General features: G+C 51.6%; 1 protein-coding gene and 1 long non-coding RNA gene across 5 annotated transcripts; one reads left to right on the top strand and one right to left on the bottom strand.

The window, feature by feature from the left end:
- Window positions 1–320: 320 nt before the first annotated feature.
- LOC112833662 (uncharacterized) lies at window positions 321–7,793 on the bottom strand. 3 transcript variants are annotated; one of them, XR_003210706.2, is made up of 3 exons: window positions 7,129–7,793; window positions 6,459–6,582; window positions 321–3,732 (listed from the first exon to the last, which is right to left on the bottom strand). It is a non-coding gene; the product is annotated as an uncharacterized lncRNA (long non-coding RNA). The 3 variants fall into 3 exon arrangements; XR_012380872.1 differs by having other exon boundaries at window positions 321–3,388; window positions 3,473–6,582; XR_012380873.1 differs by having other exon boundaries at window positions 321–2,144; window positions 2,575–6,582.
- Window positions 5,392–16,198, top strand: CCRL2 (C-C motif chemokine receptor like 2). Of its 2 annotated transcripts, none has more exons than XM_025884903.2 (3): window positions 5,392–5,512; window positions 14,407–14,523; window positions 15,040–16,198. In XM_025884903.2, exon 3 carries the CDS (start codon window positions 15,099–15,101, stop codon window positions 16,146–16,148), a length of 1,050 nt encoding a protein of 349 aa, XP_025740688.1. In that variant the 5' UTR covers window positions 5,392–5,512; window positions 14,407–14,523; window positions 15,040–15,098; the 3' UTR covers window positions 16,149–16,198. The 2 variants fall into 2 exon arrangements, with proteins under 2 accessions (XP_025740688.1, XP_073757170.1); XM_073901069.1 differs by lacking the exon at window positions 5,392–5,512 and adding an exon at window positions 13,389–13,406.
- Window positions 16,199–17,180: the final 982 nt, after the last annotated feature.

Genomic DNA, 17,180 nt, shown 5'->3' on the forward strand with positions numbered 1-17,180 from the left:
CCCCGCCCCCTCCCCCTGTGTGTGGAATTCCGACAGAAGCTGACACACCCGGAGAAGCAAGGCGGGAACACAGTTCACTTGTGCGTTGACCGTGTGCAGCCCAATTTTAGCAGGCATGCACGCATTCATTCATTCATTCATTCATTCAACAAACATTTATGGAGGGCCTATGCATGACCGACAGGGGGCGTCGGGTAAGGGAGCTTTGCAGGGGGCGCTGTGCCCTTGAGTGAAGGCTGCTTGGAAGCTCCGTGGGTGGAGCCTAGGAGGAGCAACTACGCAGGCACCAACAGGTGACCCAGGACTAGGTACCATCCAGGTTCCTAAAGTGGCCCAGCACAGATGAGGGGGACAGACAAACAGTCAGTGCCTTATCTGACCATTTTTGTAAAGAAAGCGTAGCTACAACCACTTCTTGGTTCCATGCCTCCTTAAACAGCTTATGCAGAACAGAACAGAACGTACTCGTTCCTTGTCCCAGCACCAGCACCGCTGCCCCCAGGCGGGGTCCTCCAGGGCCGGGGAGAGGGCTGTGTCTGCACAAGACACCAGCTGCCTCTTTGAATTCTTGGGGCTGATTTTGTAGTTTCCCCGTCTCCACTTTTGCTTTCAGCTTGTTTGTACCGAAGGGAGTAAGTGAAAAGTCTCCTTCCCACCCCTGCTTCCTGCTACTCGGTCATCCATCCCGGAGGCGATAAAGTTACCACTGCCTTATCATTTGGGAGAGATTTCCTGCGTATATAAGCAAGATCACGTCTCTTCCCTTATCCCTCGTGTTTACACCCATGCCAGTATTATATACCACACCTTGGGTTTTTTACACTCTTGGGCAAGCTTCTTAAGCTCTCTGTGCCTCACTCTCCCCGTCTGTGGAATGGGGGTAATAACGCCAACCTCACTGATTGTTCCAGGGAGCAAATGAACTAATATATGACCTGGCATGTGGCAACAATCTCATGACAACCACTCGGTGAATTTTAGCTGTCGTCCGCCATGCAGATTTTATTTTTATGCAAGTGAACTTAGTAACTTTTTCTTTGGTTTCTGGGTTTTATGACATGCTTGGAAAAGCTTTTCCCATGCTGGGATTGCAAAAATCTCCCATTTTTATTTCTAACGCTGTTATGGCTTTGTTTTTGTTTTGTTTTGTTTTTATCATTTGTATTGCTCTTTCTGGAATTCATCTTGGAATGCAGAGTGAGGTGGGAATCCCAAGGTTTTCTCCAGATGGCACACGACCATCCCAAGACCAATTATGAAATAATTTTCCTACTCACTTAAAATGCCATTTTTATACTATTTTAGGCTTTCCCCCCCCCCCCCATGTTTGGCCATACTTCTATATTTCCAGTTAAAGAACTAGATCCCCGGGTGTCATTTAATGTGTTTCCTTCCTTGGGACGGCCCCCGCATGCTGTGGGGTGAGTCCTTCTGTTGCTCCACATGGGGCGCTCTGCCCCTGCTTCCGTGATGAGAACATTGATCGGTGGGTCAGGGACTGTCAGTCAGAGCCACTCGAGTCCCCCACCGGTCACAAATTAGAGGCTGACTGCCAACCACAAAGTGCAGGGGTGTGCTGCTCAGGGTGAGTCAATCAGATTCTTGCTCCCAAAAGTGATGACCACGAATGCACCCCACAGTGGCCAGCAGTGCCCTGGAGGGAGGCCTTAGGATCGCCTGGGGAGATGTATGTCCCAAGGCAGAGCTGCCTGGGGTCCCATCTTTCCCTGGGGAAAACATCCAGCGATTCCGTCTGTCCTATGATCAACCCCAAGAATGTTCCGGCTCTCCCCATCACGGCTAGACGAGCTGAGCCCTCACTAGTACAGACTTAAAGCCCCCACTTCTCCCACACTCAGCAAGAAAGAGTTCTCCACTTCATCATCTTCAGCTGCCCCTTTCTTTTTCTAGATGAGTTGATGGGTTTTCATGCACAGATTGTTTGCCAGCTCTTGTAGCTTGAATGTGTGTTGGCCTCCCCCCCAAATGTGTGCGTTGAAATCCTAATGCCCCATGTGATGGTGTTGGGGGAGGGGGGCTTTGGGAGGTGACGGACGAGATCATGAGGGTGGAACCTCACAAATGGGACCGATGCCCTTGTAAGGAGAGACACGAGCGCACACTCCTTCTCTCTGCCCTGCCCCCTGTGAAGACAAAATGAGAACATGGCCATCTGCAAACCAGGAAGTGGGCTCCCACCAGATGCCACGTCTGCCTGCCACTTGATCTTGGACTTCCAGCCTCCAGAAGCCTGAGAAGCACGCATCTGTTCTTTAAGCCCCCGCCCCCCACCCAGGTCTGTGGTAATTCGATACAGCAGCCCAAGCCAAGACACCAGCCCTTTCTTCTACCAGGTGTTTGTCTACCCCCTTGGAAATTGCTTTCTCAAGGGGCCTTAAGACAATTACAAAAGAATACTGCTTTTGGAAGACGAACCCCTTTGCCTGTCTCATGGTATTCCTCCTCGATCAAAAACTCCACTCCCTCCTTCACCCCGCACAGAGTTAACTAACAGATGGCGGTGGAAAGTGTCACTAATTTGGGACTGGCATGTTAAGTTATTCAGTGATTTACCTAATGTTCATTGAGAAGCTGGTGTGCTGGGGCTAGAGCCCCACATGGCCCAAGTCCTGTCTTCAAGGAGCGACGGGAGCCGGGGAGATGGAGGGTCCCCACGAGAGCGAGGGGCGCCCCCTGCGCCAAGGCTGGCCCCCCAGCCCGGAGCTTCAGCCAGAGCCTGGGAAGCGGGAGGAGCCGTCTGATGCCTCCCGTCTCCATCAGGCCCATACTCAGAAGCACAAAGGAAGCTAGTCTCTAGCCAAACAAACGCTCCCTCACTCTGAGCTGCACTTGTCTTAGAGCCCAGACTTCTATTCCCCCCCTTCCTAGCATCTTGGGTCCCATCCTGGGACTCAGGAGTCAAATTCAGGAGGTCCAGGGCTCGTTTCTCCCAGTCCCTCAACTCCCACAGTTGATTCTTCAGGTGCAGCAGATAGCCACCAGAGCATGCTTCTCCTCCAGGGCAAGGTCTGGCCGTATTTTGGTTGTCACCACCTGGGAAGAGGCTAACGATGCTGCTCCACATCCTACGATGCACGGGACAATCCCCCACCACTAAAGCTTATCCGATCCAAATGTGGACAGTTGCCACAGGTAGAAACCCTATCTGGTGTTTCTGCCTTGCTTGAAGCCTCAGCAAGAGGAATCTGGGGAGAGCCTGGGAGGCGTAGTAGGTTAAGCATCGACTCTTGATTTTGGCTCAGGTCCTGATCTCAGGGTCGTGAGATGGAGCCCCACAAGAGGCTCTGCGCTCAGTGCGGAATCTGCTTGGGATTCTCTCTTTCCTTCTCCCTCTGCCCCTCTCTGCTCATTCTTGTTCTTTCTCTCTCTCTCAAAAAAAAAAAAAAAAAAAAAAGGAGTCTGAGGCCTGTAGGGGGCTGGTCCTGGGCCCTCCCAAATTGCTGCAGCTTACTTATGGAACATTCCAGATCCTTCGCATGGCTGCAGGACACTGGCTGAGAAGACGCAATTTCTTCCTCCTCATTCATGCCACCCCTCTGCTTCCGTGGCCCTCCCACGCCTGTCGATGCAGGACACGCCGGCTGAGAGTCCCGCCAGGGGCCAGAATGCCATGCCCTCCGACCCCCATCTCCACCGGCAAGGTGCCCTTTAAAACACAGCCATGCCAGGCATCTTTCTGAGTGATCCAGTTTGGAGTGGGAGGTGGTGGTCCTACAAGGAGAAAATACAAGGGCAAGTGCATACACGTGGGAGGAATTTCGTTGGAAACGGCGTGTGAGAAAACACGGAGGCAGGGGCGCCTGGGGGGCTCAGTCGGTTAAGCGTCTGCCTTCGGCTCAGGTCATGATCCCGGGGTCCTGGGATCGAGCCCCACATCGGGCTCCCCGCTCGGCGGGAAGCCTGCTTCTCCCTCTCCCACTCCCCCTGCTTGTGTTCCCTCTCTCGCTGTGTCTCCTCTCTGTCAAATAAATAAATAAAATTAAAAACAAAAAACACGGAAGGCAACTTCATGGAACCATAAGTGGTTTTGTGAGAGCAGAAGGCGAGGAAAAAAAGTGGGAACAGTCAGGACTGCAAGCTGGTGGGTGGAGGGCAGATGAAGCCGGGCCTCGCACAGAGCGCTGAGGGGTGTGGCCAGTGGGGTGGGGGGTTTGAAGCCAGGGAGTAAATGCATACTCAGGAGGGCTAATTGGCCCCTGGAGGAAGGCAAGAATGGAGTCGGAGGCCCAAGGCAAAGGGTGGGCTGCGCTCCTTCTGGGACACAGCAGAGGCCTCTGCCAAGGTAAAAATCTCTGGGAGGAGACCAGTGAATGGATCTGAAAGCTACGGGGGACAAGGGACTCATCAGAACTTGGACTGAGGGAGTGAGGGAAGCAGGGAGGGCAAGGCTAGGGCCCCAGCCCAGGGGGATGCAAAGCACTGGCTTCAGGTGCAGGTTTCAGGACAAGCTGAGTTAGAAATCCAGGGGGCCATCCAGGTGGCAGTGTCAGGAGGAGCCGCCTTGAACCCAGCGGAGCACATGCGTGGAGATCCAGTCACGGGCCATGGACACCACGGAGGTGGACAGATGGCTCCAGACAGAGCCCAGAGGAGCACACAGGCAGCCTGCAAAGGAGCCCCAAGGGGAAGGAGAAGGTGTGCCAGGAAAGGCAGACCCAGTGCAGAGAAGAGCCCTCTGGGAGGAAGAGGAAGTGTTGGCAGTGTCAAACGCTGCGGAGACATGAAGCAAGGTAAGAGCGGAAAAAACATCCACGAACCCCGTGATGCAATCAGAAAGGCAAGATAACTTCATGGCCCCTGCCTGTCTCTTCCCACGCCGACTCACGGCCAAGGACACAGAATCGTGCTTCCTCCCTCGTTCTGGAAAAGCACTACTTTTGTACCCAAGTTCTGGACTCTCCGGGGGGGACAGGACCAGCCTCTGTGGTTTGAAGGTCCTGGTTAGCTGGTTAGGGGCCCTTTCCAGTGACCCTTTCCAGAGGGTGCAGCTGAATCCTCTGGGACAGGAAAGGGGTGTGGGGGCCCTGGACTCTGGGGCGGAGATGGGAGCCCCAGAGCCTGCTAGGGAATGGCTGCAGAGCCTCTGAGGAGCCTCAGGGGCCATCCCTGGCTGGGCACTGGGCAGAGAGGGAGCAGAACCTTCCGTATCCAACATCTGGGGCTCGCAGCAGCCTAGGCCCTAGGAGGGGCCCACCGCGACCGCGGGAGCAAACCCTGCCCTGCCGTGATGGAATTTTGTTATAATGAGAATGCTACTTGGTTTATTACGTTTTGCCCCTGCTCGTGGAAAGAGATTTTTTTTTCAATCTATTTTAAATATGGTTACTATCAGACCAGTGACTGTCCAACCCACCTGGCCCCGTGGAAACAGGAGTGTGGCCACTTAGGTGGGGAAGAAGAAAGAGGAAAGGAAAAAGAAAAAGCTGGAGGATGGGGCCTGGGAGGGTCCAGTTCCTCTTCAACTCTGTTCTTCACGCTCAGACGCCAATGGGTGAGTAACCAACAGAGCGGTCACGTGGAGTGAGTGAGCAGGTTGCCCTTGCTGTGCGCGTGACTCCTTCAGCATGCACGAGTGCACCCCAGGGGGCTCACAGTCTCATGACGTGGTGGTTTTAGAAATTTCGGTTGCCATTTCTTGTCATGCAGGAAATTTTAGGAAACCCAGCCCGTGCCGTGGGTGCTGTGTGGTCTGCCCAGACGTCCTCTTCAGGGTCAGTGTGCCCACCCTCCCAGCTGCTGGGGACGGGGACCACCACCCTCAGCCACTGAGCCCCGCCTTCCCTGGGCCCTGCCCCCTCTCAGGGGACGACTGAGGCCCATGACTGGCTGATGGGGGGTAGCAAGGGCCCGGCCCCCTTCCCTCCATGGGGGACAGTGACGAAGGGCCATCCCAGGCCTAGAGCTCCTCGTGGGGTTGGCGGGGGCTTCGGTGGTCTCCACACTGGGGTCTGCTTCTCCCTCTGTCCAGGCTTGCCTCGCCTACTCATTGACGGGGGTGCCTCCCGGAAGCCCTCCCCAGCCCGGCATTGGCCTGCAGCTGTCCCGCTGAGCTCTGGACTTCCAGGAATTAGATGGAAAATAGCCTGGTTCCTGCTTTCAGCTTTCTCTTCTGCAGAAACTCAGACGCCAATAAGTAATAAAATGTCTCCCCCCCCGAGTTCTGTTTCCCTTGCCTTGCCCCATCTCTGAGATCCAGGTGGATGGCTCCTCAAGAACCTAAAGGAGACGTTAGGAGGAGAAGGGAGGAGAGAAAAGGCTGTGCCCCCCTCGCCCGGCTAACTCCCACTCAGGCTTTCTGCTTAGAAGGCCCCTCCCATGGGACACCATCCCTGGTCCCTCCGGACCAGGGCCTGGCGCCCTTGCCCATGGCTCCCCTAGCTGCTGTGGGCTTCCCCCAGCACAGCACCAGGCTCCCCAGATTACCATCAGTTACATACCTGCCCAGCTCCCTTTAGAACATCAAAGCCATGAGGGCAGAGGACAGGTCTATCTGCTCACCATTTTCTCCCGGGGCCTGGCAAAGTTCCTGGAACCCAGGAGATGTGTCCTGCAGAGTCTTGCCTAAAACAAACGGCACATTGAAGTAAGGCAACTGAGCAAGGTTGGTAAGAGGATTCCTCCCGAGATTTAGACAGGGTGTAGGGAAGCCCCAGGGCATGACTGGTGCAGGAGAGAACACGCCGCCATTCCGACTGCTAGGAACAAGGGGGGCAGAGCAGGGGGAGGGGCCACCTGGGTCAAGGTCAAGAGACACACCAGCCCCACCAGGAAGGAGCCAGGGCTCTAAACGCCTTGACCTCAGTCTCTAACCTCCTGCCCAAAGCCCCCATTGGCCAAACCTGACTGAGACTCAGAGGGTCAGAGGGTGGAGGCTCTGCTGTTAACAAGTTGAGCCTCCAGGAATGGGGACGCGAAAGTGCAAAAGCGGGCCGGAAGGGGATGGAAAGTGGATATGGAAGGGCAAATGGGGGGAAGGGGGGGTTCACCAGACAGCAGACACTAAATGCCTGTGAAATGAATAACGTTTTTCAACAAATATTCCCTGAACATTCATTCAATTTATTATTTTGATCACTGTCTGGTGTAAACAAATCAGAAGGCACTCACCCTACAAGGCCATTGAGGACACCGGCCAACACAGAGAAGACAGCAAGGCCTCGGGCCATGTGTGACGGGGAGCTGGTGCCGAGAGGTCCCCCCAGAAAGCTAGCTCCTGGAAGAAACACACCCACAGGCGGGGACAATAAGGGAGCTTAGCTGGTTTTGCCTTGACTCCAAGTGGTAGGCAGAAAATCTCTGAGACTCCAAAACCCGTACCTCAATGCAAATATCAAGTTCGATTTTATAATACCCTCAAAGTGGGAGACCCCCGAAACTAAAATTCAGCTCAGGCCATGGATGCCCCTCGTGGTCCTGGTAGAAGCAAATGCAAAACTCCTCCGGGAGGGAGTGCTCCCACCTCGGGCAACGAAACGCTGCTGCAGGACCGGTAATTCCCAATAAAGGTGAACCCACGCGCACACCACAGAACACACGAGGAAATGCGGCACCAAGAGTGAAGTGGGCAGGCCTCCCAAACCATAGGACTAGAACCCTGAAAGACTTGGTTAAATCATTAGTTGATTCAAAGTATTTTGACAAGGAATCAGCACACCTGGGTGGCTCAGTCGGTGAAGCATCTGCCTTCAGCTCAGGTCCCGATCTCGGGGTCCTGGGATCGAGCCTCGTGTCGGGCTCCCTGCTCAGTGGGGAGCCTGCTTCTCCCTCTCCCTCTCCCTCTGCCCCTTGCCCTGCTCACGCTCTCTCTCCCACTCTAATAAATAAATAAAATCTTTAAAAAAAATATTTCTACAAGGAATGAAAATCCTTAAAAAAAAAAAAGACTATTATTACCAGAAGTTACTCAGTGTGTATAAAGGTATATTTGACTTTTGTGGAGTTTGTCCTATTGCCCTGCTCTGCACATTGTCTTAGAATGTGAGAAGTCCAAGAAACCCTTCTGGAATAAGAGGGCTTTTACTCAGTAAGTGTTTCTCCTTTCTTTTCCCAGGGATATATACTCTCCTTCTACCCACCTATCTCCTAACGGGAGAGTATTAGGATAATCCTCAGGAATTACTGATTTGCCCCTCTTTCTTCAGTACTGTGTCTGTAATAGGATTAGGTTTAGACATCGCTGCAGTGCACCACATTTCGAGGTTTTGGAACGAGATTGTACCCTATTTCGTGTTCAGTTGCTACTGGCAAAATTTTAGAGTTTTTGTTGAAGCCATTTTATAAGGTACCGCTGGAGGAGGGCGAGGCTGTTGATCCTGCTTCCGTCTGCCATCTTTACTAGAAAGCCCATACTAATGTTTTTTAGATTTCATAAGGGTTTCAAAAACATTAAGCACGACTTCAGCTGGGAAAGCCCCAGAGGTAGTGGTGTGGATGTGTCGTTGGCTTTAGTGGGAGTAGGGACATATTGGACACTTCCGGCTCATGGGCGCTTCACAAAGCAATTGATGACATTTCAGCACAGAAGGGTGCTGGGGACCCTGGGGAGACCAATCTCCGCGGAAGGGTGGGGACCGACGCCAGGCTGGAAGGGACTGAGTAGAGAATGAACAAAGACAAAGCAGGAAGAATGGGTTTGGACAATGAATGAAGGCTGCCTAAGAGGGAGAGCGTGGAGTTAGAGCAAGGTGTGGGGCTCAGGGTGGGCTTGTGGCCTTATCTAAGGGAGACACCAGAGCATTTCAATATTGCGAAGAATGCAGTCGGGGTTGGAACGGGCCCTCAGGAACAGTTGCCAGAGGTCAGACAGAATGCAGTCCAGAGGGCAGGAGGAGAAATGAGCCTTTGCTCTCCGAGGAGCAGCTCTGTCCGCGGAGGAGGAAGGAATGGAGATGCCAGGATGACATCTGAAGCCGGGGAGTGGAGAGAGTTCTGAGAACAGCAGGAAATGAGGTCACCTCCTGAGCAGAAGTGTGGGCGGTGGCGGTGGGAGTTTGAAGGCACTGGAAGAGTTTTAGGGGCTTTGGAACAGCCGACGGAAAACAGGAGAAGGTGACGATTTAGGACACTCAGAAGAGTGACTAGGGAAATAAGAGAAATCTCTGGAAGCTAGCTGAGCCTGGAGACCACAAATTGGTGATGGATCTTCTCTTTGTGGCTAAGTGGTTTTAACCAGCTATCCTCAGAAGAAAATTGGGAGGGAGGAGCAGATGGATGGGTTGAGCTAAGGCTGGGGCTTCAAGGGAGGGCAGAGTATTGACTGGAGAGTGGCTAAGTGACAGCCTCGGGTCTCAGCGAGACAGGAGGGATGTGACCACCCAAGGCGCTCACAGACAGAGCTGGAGGACTCGAGGAAAGAGAACAACCAATGGTGGGAAGTGAACGGGGGTGAGCGATTTCACTGTAAGTGTTCAGTGGTGGATCAGTATTAACAGACCTGAGTGAAGTTGAATTAACGAGTCCATGAAAGTTATGACCTGGGTGCTGAACAGGGATCAACTTGGGCAGGTAGGTCCCCAGGGGCGTGGAGGAAACTGGGGTGAACAGAAGCCTGTTATCCATGGTACACAAGGCTAAAATAAAAGAAGGGGGCCATTAGGCTGGCAGTGGAGCAGAGGGTGATAGGGTCAGAGGGCTGGGGACCCAAGGGATCTCCTATGTAGCCGGAAGCAATGATCAGCAAGTGGCACTGGGACCAGGGATGTCACCTCCTGACCCCCGAGTCTGAGGTGGGGGTGAGAGGGACGGAGTATCCTCAAGGGACAAGAGATGCCAGGAATGTTCTGGAATTCGTGAAGGATGTCAGGAGGAGTGTCAGTCCTGGAGTTCGAGATTCCAGAGGGCATAGAGGGAGAGCGTGGGGAGAGAGGGAAACACTGAGAAGTGAGCCAAGGGCAGGGGAAGCACAGAGGAGAATGGCGATAAGAACCAAGACAAGGTACATGACCCGAGGAGTTGAGCGGAATGGGGGCATGAGGGCAGCACCTGGTCTCCTGGGTTCTGGAAAGTTCCACCCCAGCAGGCCACAGGTAGATGGTGGGCAAGAAGGTCAGGGAAGGATGGGGTGCTGCAAAATGTATCATTCTCCGGCAAGCAAAGGGCTTAAGGCTCTAGAGATGGATGCCTCCCTTCCAAGGCTGTGTTAGCTCAGCTCCTTCAAGATGGGATGTGGCATAAAGGAAGTGTCTTAGAGGAAACACTCTGAGAGTTTGCAAGGGAGCCGGGAGAAGCTGGGAAAGCCACCAGATCACAGAGCAGAATTGGCCCCAAGTGAAGGAGAGAAGGAGGGAGGGAGGCTGGGAGAAAGTGCCAGCCAAAGTCCCATCAGAGGAGCTCACCTCCCAGGACTGGGCCTGTGCTGGTGTCCCCAAGAGGGTCACCGGCTGGAGCAGCCCCTGGTAGGCATGGCCTTGACACGAACGCGAGGATGTGTTTCAGGGTGTGGCAGTTGGGACCCTCGGTCACGATGCTCCCTTCAGAGATGTGGAGTTTTGTCCCCATGGCCACACCAAGACACAGTTAACACGTGTATGTCAAAGGCAACACTTCTCAAATTACGTTCTGCAGAGCCCTTGGCCCATAAGTATCTGTTTGAGGATAAAAAAAGAGGATTCCATGATCAAACAACTTTAGGAAACACTGCAGACCCTCTCTTCCTCATGGAGGGTCACAATGCTTATTAGCATATTAAGAGTTCTGAGAAGTCCCGTAGTAAAGAAACTCGCTTAATTTTTTTAGTTTCGCTCTTTTTCAAACTTACCTGGGCAACGTCTCCCCCCTCAACTTTTCTTTTTTACACTTTTTTTAGCACACTGCAGAATAAATGGAGCAGGCACTGAGAGAGGCTTTTTTAGATGCAGTTAACAATTTTTCTTTCAGCAAGTACATAGAAAACCTGAGTTTCAGGGTTGATTATCATTATGATCACATTTTGAAAGGATCATTTCCCCCTTTGCCGCCTTCCCAGGAAGACCAGCTATTGGGAGGCCCGAGACCTGAGGTTGGCTGTTAGTCATTAGGCAGTCAGTGGGAGAAAATTTGGGGGCAGGACAGACACCCTCAGAATCCTGAAAATTACAACACGAGGGTATTTGTCCTTTTAATCTACTACTCAATGCCAAACAACTAATCCAGCAGGAAGCAGTCATCTAAAAGCAGTTTTTGCACATTTTCCATTAAGAAGAAGTGTTACTTAAAAATTGTAATAGCTGTTCTTTGTGAATATCACTATTTTAGATTACTTTTTCTATACTTTGCAATTTTTCTGTAATGTAATATTTTCAAATAAAAATTAGGTAGATTGATTGATAGGTAATCTGAGAGCACTGATATTTGAAGAAGCCATTTTAAGGGATAGATTAAATTACTGTAATTTTAAAATTTTGAATACCCAATTCTCAATATCAATAAATCCCTGAGAAATTCTCCATGTTAGTAATTCATCATCCAGAGATGCTCGCAACCCTTCACTGAACTAAATTCAATGTTGGATATCTATCAATCGGCACCCAGTCAAGAGACAGAAATCACACCAGTGATCTGACCAAAGAACATTTACTATGAAGAATTACTGATTAGTAACCAGGGACTAACTACAGGACCAGCAGAGGTAGGGAGCTGTCTCTAGGCTAAGGCAGAACACCCAGAAGGCACACTTGGAAGGTGCCTTCCCTCCCAAGGCTGAGCTTCGGACCTTGTTGGAGATGGTGTGACTACAACCCACGGGACTGTGGGTTTTCCAAGCTCCCTGGTATAAGAACTTAGTAACCAGAAGAAAAAATGAGGTCGTGAGCATTAATTACGGGGCCTAATCACATGCTGTTCCTACGCACACTTGTCACCAAGCTTCCTCTGACCATCCTACGTAAAGTGTGAGCCCCTGAACCATCCCGGCCCTTCCTACCCTCCTTCCTGCTTTGCTTTTCTCCACAGAACACCTCTCCTACTACCCTACAACTTACATACTTACTCTGTTTTTGTCTGTAGAACGAAAGCTCCGTGAAGTTCAGGATGTTTGCCTGCATTGTTCACCCAGAACAGTGCCGGGCACCTGCTAGACACTCTGTAAATATAGGTGAATAGCTGGAGAGATGAACTGAATTAATGAATGACCTGTGTGTACAGGATAATGAGAATTATAGCTTCTTAGTTTCTTGGACTGAAATTGGGGTTGAATTATAGCGATAAAGAAGAATTCAGACCCTTGAAGGTAAGGTTTGTGAGCCACGTGCCAAAGCCGCAGAATGAAGTAAGGTTTCACAAACGATGAAGACCCTATTATGGTTCCAGATAGTAGAAGGGTAATAAAAACTTTCCTCTTGCCTCCACTTCAGACCTCCAGACCATTCTTTCCTACCCATTTAGAAGTTTCTAGAATCCCAAGGCCTTGGAGAGCTAATACACACTATAGTGATTATAGGCAACGAAAGTGTATTATAAACAGCAAACTTGCTGGCAGCATACCTCTTAATTGTTCTACCACTAGCAGAAATGCTAGTTACGCGACGGGACAGGGGTGTCAGCCAACCTCCCAGTGGCAATCCTTTTGCAGTAGAAACGTATCAAATCAACATGCTGTATACCTTAAACTTACACAATGGTATATGTCAAGTATCTCTCAACTGAAAAAAATAAAAAGGGAAGAACCCCATGGCCTGAGGCTGGATAAGCAGAATGTTGGGAATCAAGCCAAAATAAAATAATACTGAAAGTGAAGGCCATTAATAACAGGAAGTTAAGGGTGGTCTCAAATTTCCCGTGTTCTTCCCGGGTAACTTCAAATTTCATATAATTCTGTGACCTACATGAGGTCCTGCCTACTGCCGTTTTCCTCTATTTAGCCATGTAGTGTGAGTGTGTATATCCATGGGACTTTCCATGTTTCTGAGTTCACTTGACTCTCACTGCTTTGCCCAGCGCGGACCAGTGAGCACCCTGCATGAGCTTTACTGAGCCACCATCCCTTACTCACTCAAGGTCCTGGGGGGTCCGGGGGGGGGGGCGTGCGGGGCTGGTGTGGCTGCAAATAGCCCAGCTGAGGGAGGTAGAGCCCCTCCACGGGCGGGTCCCAGGGCTGTGCTGCCACCAGTGGGCAGTGACCCCCACTCACTCCAGGAGCCCGTGCGGGGGGCAGGGGGCAAGCCCATGCTGGGAAGCGTGCACCCCCCAGGTTCCCACCGACGACAACCCCTCCGTGCGGAGGACAAATGTGATCTTTGAGTTAAATTTAACGCTCAACCACGTATGCGTCTGGGCCCTTTCATGTTTGTTTTTGCCTTTCTTTTAATAGTTTGTTTCTATTTCCATCTTCACAGGTCCACGCTCTGAGTTGAAAGCTAGCTCAGACGCTTTTCTGGCATTCATTAACAGGATGTCCTTTAGCCAACTGTGTGAGTGCTAAACCACAGTGTAGGGGGGTGGCCCCAAATTAGGTCAGTCACAGGTCCAGAGAGAGGAGCCGGGAGAGGTTCATACAGACTTCCCAGCCGTTTTGGCATTCCTCTTCTCCCTTCATCCTTCTTCAAGCCACCCCCTGCCCCGTATGTCCTGCCCCTGACCACCCACCGCTTCCTCCCCCTGACTCTGAAATCTGGACTCCTCCAGCTTCCTTTCTCTCCAGCCTCAGACCTCCTCCCTCCCCCATTACGGTCCCAGCCTGGGAGGTTTCCCCACAGGCTCTGTAGCCCAGACTTGACGCCCTTCCCCCACCCTCCGTGGAATTTTCTGGGATCTTCTGGGAGCTGGGTCAGCACCTCATGCCTTGCTTAACTCCTGGCTTTCCTCACTCTGTTTTCCTCAAATCCCACTCACTGGTCCTGAGCATCTCTGCACCAGCCCCCTTCCCAAGTGACACCACTCTGTGGTTTCCTGTGTCCCCAGATCCTCTTTTGGGACGCCACCCCCCTAGTCCCAGCACAGTGTCTCTCAACAGGGACAGCGAGAACCAGACCTCATGCCGCTCACCGTGGATCTCCCCAAGCCTTCTAGATGCCCTACGGATGCAGGGAGTGGGCTTCTGCCCTGGGGTCTGCACACAGAGCTCCCACAGGACACTTTCCCCTCCGCAGCTGGCTGTCACCTGCTCAGAAGTGCCCTGCTGTCAGCCCACCTCGTATCACTGGGGAGCAGTGGCAACTCAGTTCCCTTATCTGGGGCAGCCAGGAGGACGCCTGTCTGAAGGCCAGGGGGAAATCAAAGGCGGGGTCCAGGGGGAACCGGGAGGAGAAAACAACTTCCTGGTTTCTCTCAGAGGCTTGAGAAACACTGTAGGGGTCCGGAGGAGCTTTCAAGTTGCTTTCTTTGGGTCAGTCCCCGAGACCAAGACCGAGGCCAGTGACTTGTGGTGTAGAGCTCCCCAGGGGTAAACAGTGGCTTCTCTTGCCCCTAAAGTTCAGGCCCAGCCGCTCAGAAGAAAGCTGGCCTCTCGGCTGCCCCAGGCCATTCCCACAGCAGCTCAGATGGTGGGTCAGGAGGCCGAGCCCTGCGCCCCTGGAACTCCGTCAAGGGGTAAGTCATCTGTGTATTTAACCAGTGACGTCCATGTTGATGCTTGGGATGGTTTCGCTTTTGCAAACCTTGGTTTCTATCCTTGGAGAGAAGAGCTCGGTCAGCCTGTTGCAGGAAGCTACTTCACAGGGTGAGCAGAGTTTTGGAACACGTAGACATTAGGAGTGATGCCCATTTCATGACCCTAAACCACAGCACCAGGCTCTCTTTGACGGTGTGTTTCCTTAAATATCACCTTCAGACAGGCAAATCGTGTTTTCACCAGGAAAATTTAAGTTCTGTGAAGAAGTGTAATGCTTACTTTTATTTCGCCGGTGGTATCAGCGCATTGCCAAGTGCGCGAGGGCTTAGTGAGGAGGCCATTTATAGTAGCCGCTCTCAGCAAGTGGGGATGCGTTGGAGAAATGCTTATTTTCAATCTTCTCAGCTGTAGACCTACGCTGGGTAAAATGAAGCACCAGAAAAGGGACGGGATAGCTTCACGGACACTAATCCAATTTTTTTTTTCCCCTCCAGGACCACCCAGCTGTTTGAAGGGAAAATAATCTTTCACGTCTCCAGAGGGCAGCCTGAAGATGGCTAATTACACGTCAGCCCCGGAGGATGACTATGACGTCCTCATAGAGGATGACCTGAAGAGCAGCGAAATAGAACCATGCAACCCCTACGACCCCAAGATCCTGGCGGCCCGGGTGGTACCCCAGCTCTCCACCACCGTGTTCCTGGCTGGTCTCCTGGGCAGTCTCTTGGTTGTGCTCATCCTGGTGAAACATAAAGGACTCAAGCACACGGAAGATATCTATCTCCTGAACTTGGCAGTTTCGAATTTGTGTTTCTTGCTGGCCCTGCCATTCTGGGCCTACACTGCGACACACGGGGGGGTTCTCGACAACCCCTTCTGTAAAATTCTAGTGGTCCTGTACTCCATAGGCCTATACAGTGAGGCATTTTTCAACGTCCTCCTGACAGTGCACAGGTACCTGGTGTCTCTCCCCGTGAGCCTTCCCTCAACCACCAGCACGGCACGCTGGGGCGCGCTCTCAAGTGTCCTGGCATGGGTCCTAGCCACTCTGGTCATTTTGCCCGAATCCGGGTTTTATAAAGCTCAGATGGAAAGCCAGACATACAAGTGCTTCTTGAGACTACCTCACTTCCTGCTGGCGGAGGAGACATCCTGGAAGCGTTTTCTGACCTTAAAGATGAACATTTTGGGACTTCTTGTTCCACTGTGCGTTTTTGTCTTTTGCTACATGCGAATGAGAAAAATACGAAGGTCTGGGGAGAGGAGGCCTGGCCTTTCGAAGCTGGTTTTTGCCATAATGGCTGTTTTCCTTCTGATGTGGGGGCCTTACAACATTGCACTTTTCCTGTCCACTTTCAAAGAATCTTTCTCCCTGCACGACTGCAAGGGCAACTACAACCTGGACAGGAGCGTTCAGATCCTGAGAATTGTTGCAGCCACCCACTGCTGCATCAACCCCCTCCTCCACGCGTTCCTTGACCCCACATTCAGAAGACACCTCGGCCGCCTTTGCTGTGTGCACGATGGCCGTCTGCTTCAGTCCAGAGAGGAATCTACACGAGATGCCGCCAGGGAAGAACTTGACCATTCCACCAAAGTGTAAACTAGCTTTCATCAAAGGTGGGACAAATAAACATTGAGTTTTACATCGTCGCATTGTTTTGCATGTTTTTTTTACACATTTGTATATAAAACAGGATATGGGAAGAAAAGCAGGGAGGTGAACAAGCATTTTCCAAGCACCGAATTTGTCTCAGGTGCTGTGCGAGGCTCTTTGCAAACCTGAGCCCCTTTGCGCCTCAGTACTTGACCATGGGTGTGGACGGAACGTGTCCATTCCGCTCAGGAGGAAACTGAGGCACAGAAGTTTGTCTAGGCTTACACAGCTAGAAAGCGGCGGGCCTGGGGCCCAAACGTGAGTGCCATTCACGCCAGAGCCTACGCTTTGTCCAGCATGCCAAACTTCCAAAAATTGGGCAAGGAAACACACGAAATAAATATGTACCCTTAAAACCAATCAGACCACATTCCAAGTTAAAAGCAACCCATTCATATAGAAGGAATTGTTCAGGCACATTTTTCTTGCAGGTAATTGAAAGGACTGTCCAGCTGGAAACTAGGGATAAAGGGGTAAAAGTGCTCTGTGGAATTTACTAGGTCTCCTTGGCTACTTGCTACATGAATAGTCTGTGTGAAATAACTCCAGGCAAGAATATTTTCGAAGGAATTGAGAAAACATTCACTCAAGCTCAATCTGAAGTGGAATTTGCTAAGATGTGTTGGAATTGACGGGGGTTAAAACATGCTGTGAGCAGGAAAAGCCTGGGTGGGACAAATTTACAAAATGTGTGGAAGTGGGTCAGTCAATTGTTATTTGTTAGTGGTATTTTGTGGAAAATACTGGAATTTACCACGTGCATTAAACCGTTAGTGTTGGGGCGCCTGGGGGGTGCAGTCGGTTAAGCATCCAACTCTTGCTTCCAGCTCAGGTCGTGATCTCAGGGTCGTGAGATAGAGTCTGCTTGGGATTCCCCTCTCTCTTCTCCCTCTGCCCCTGCCGCGCATGCTCGCTCGCTCGCTCTCTCTCTCTCTCTCTCTCAAATAAATAAATAAATAAATCTTTTTTTAAAAAACA

The sequence above is a fragment of the Callorhinus ursinus genome, unplaced genomic scaffold (assembly GCF_003265705.2).
Source record: "Callorhinus ursinus isolate GAN/ISIS: 27379988/994484 unplaced genomic scaffold, GSC_fseal_2.0 scaffold15, whole genome shotgun sequence".
Taxonomy (NCBI): Eukaryota; Metazoa; Chordata; class Mammalia; order Carnivora; family Otariidae; genus Callorhinus; species Callorhinus ursinus.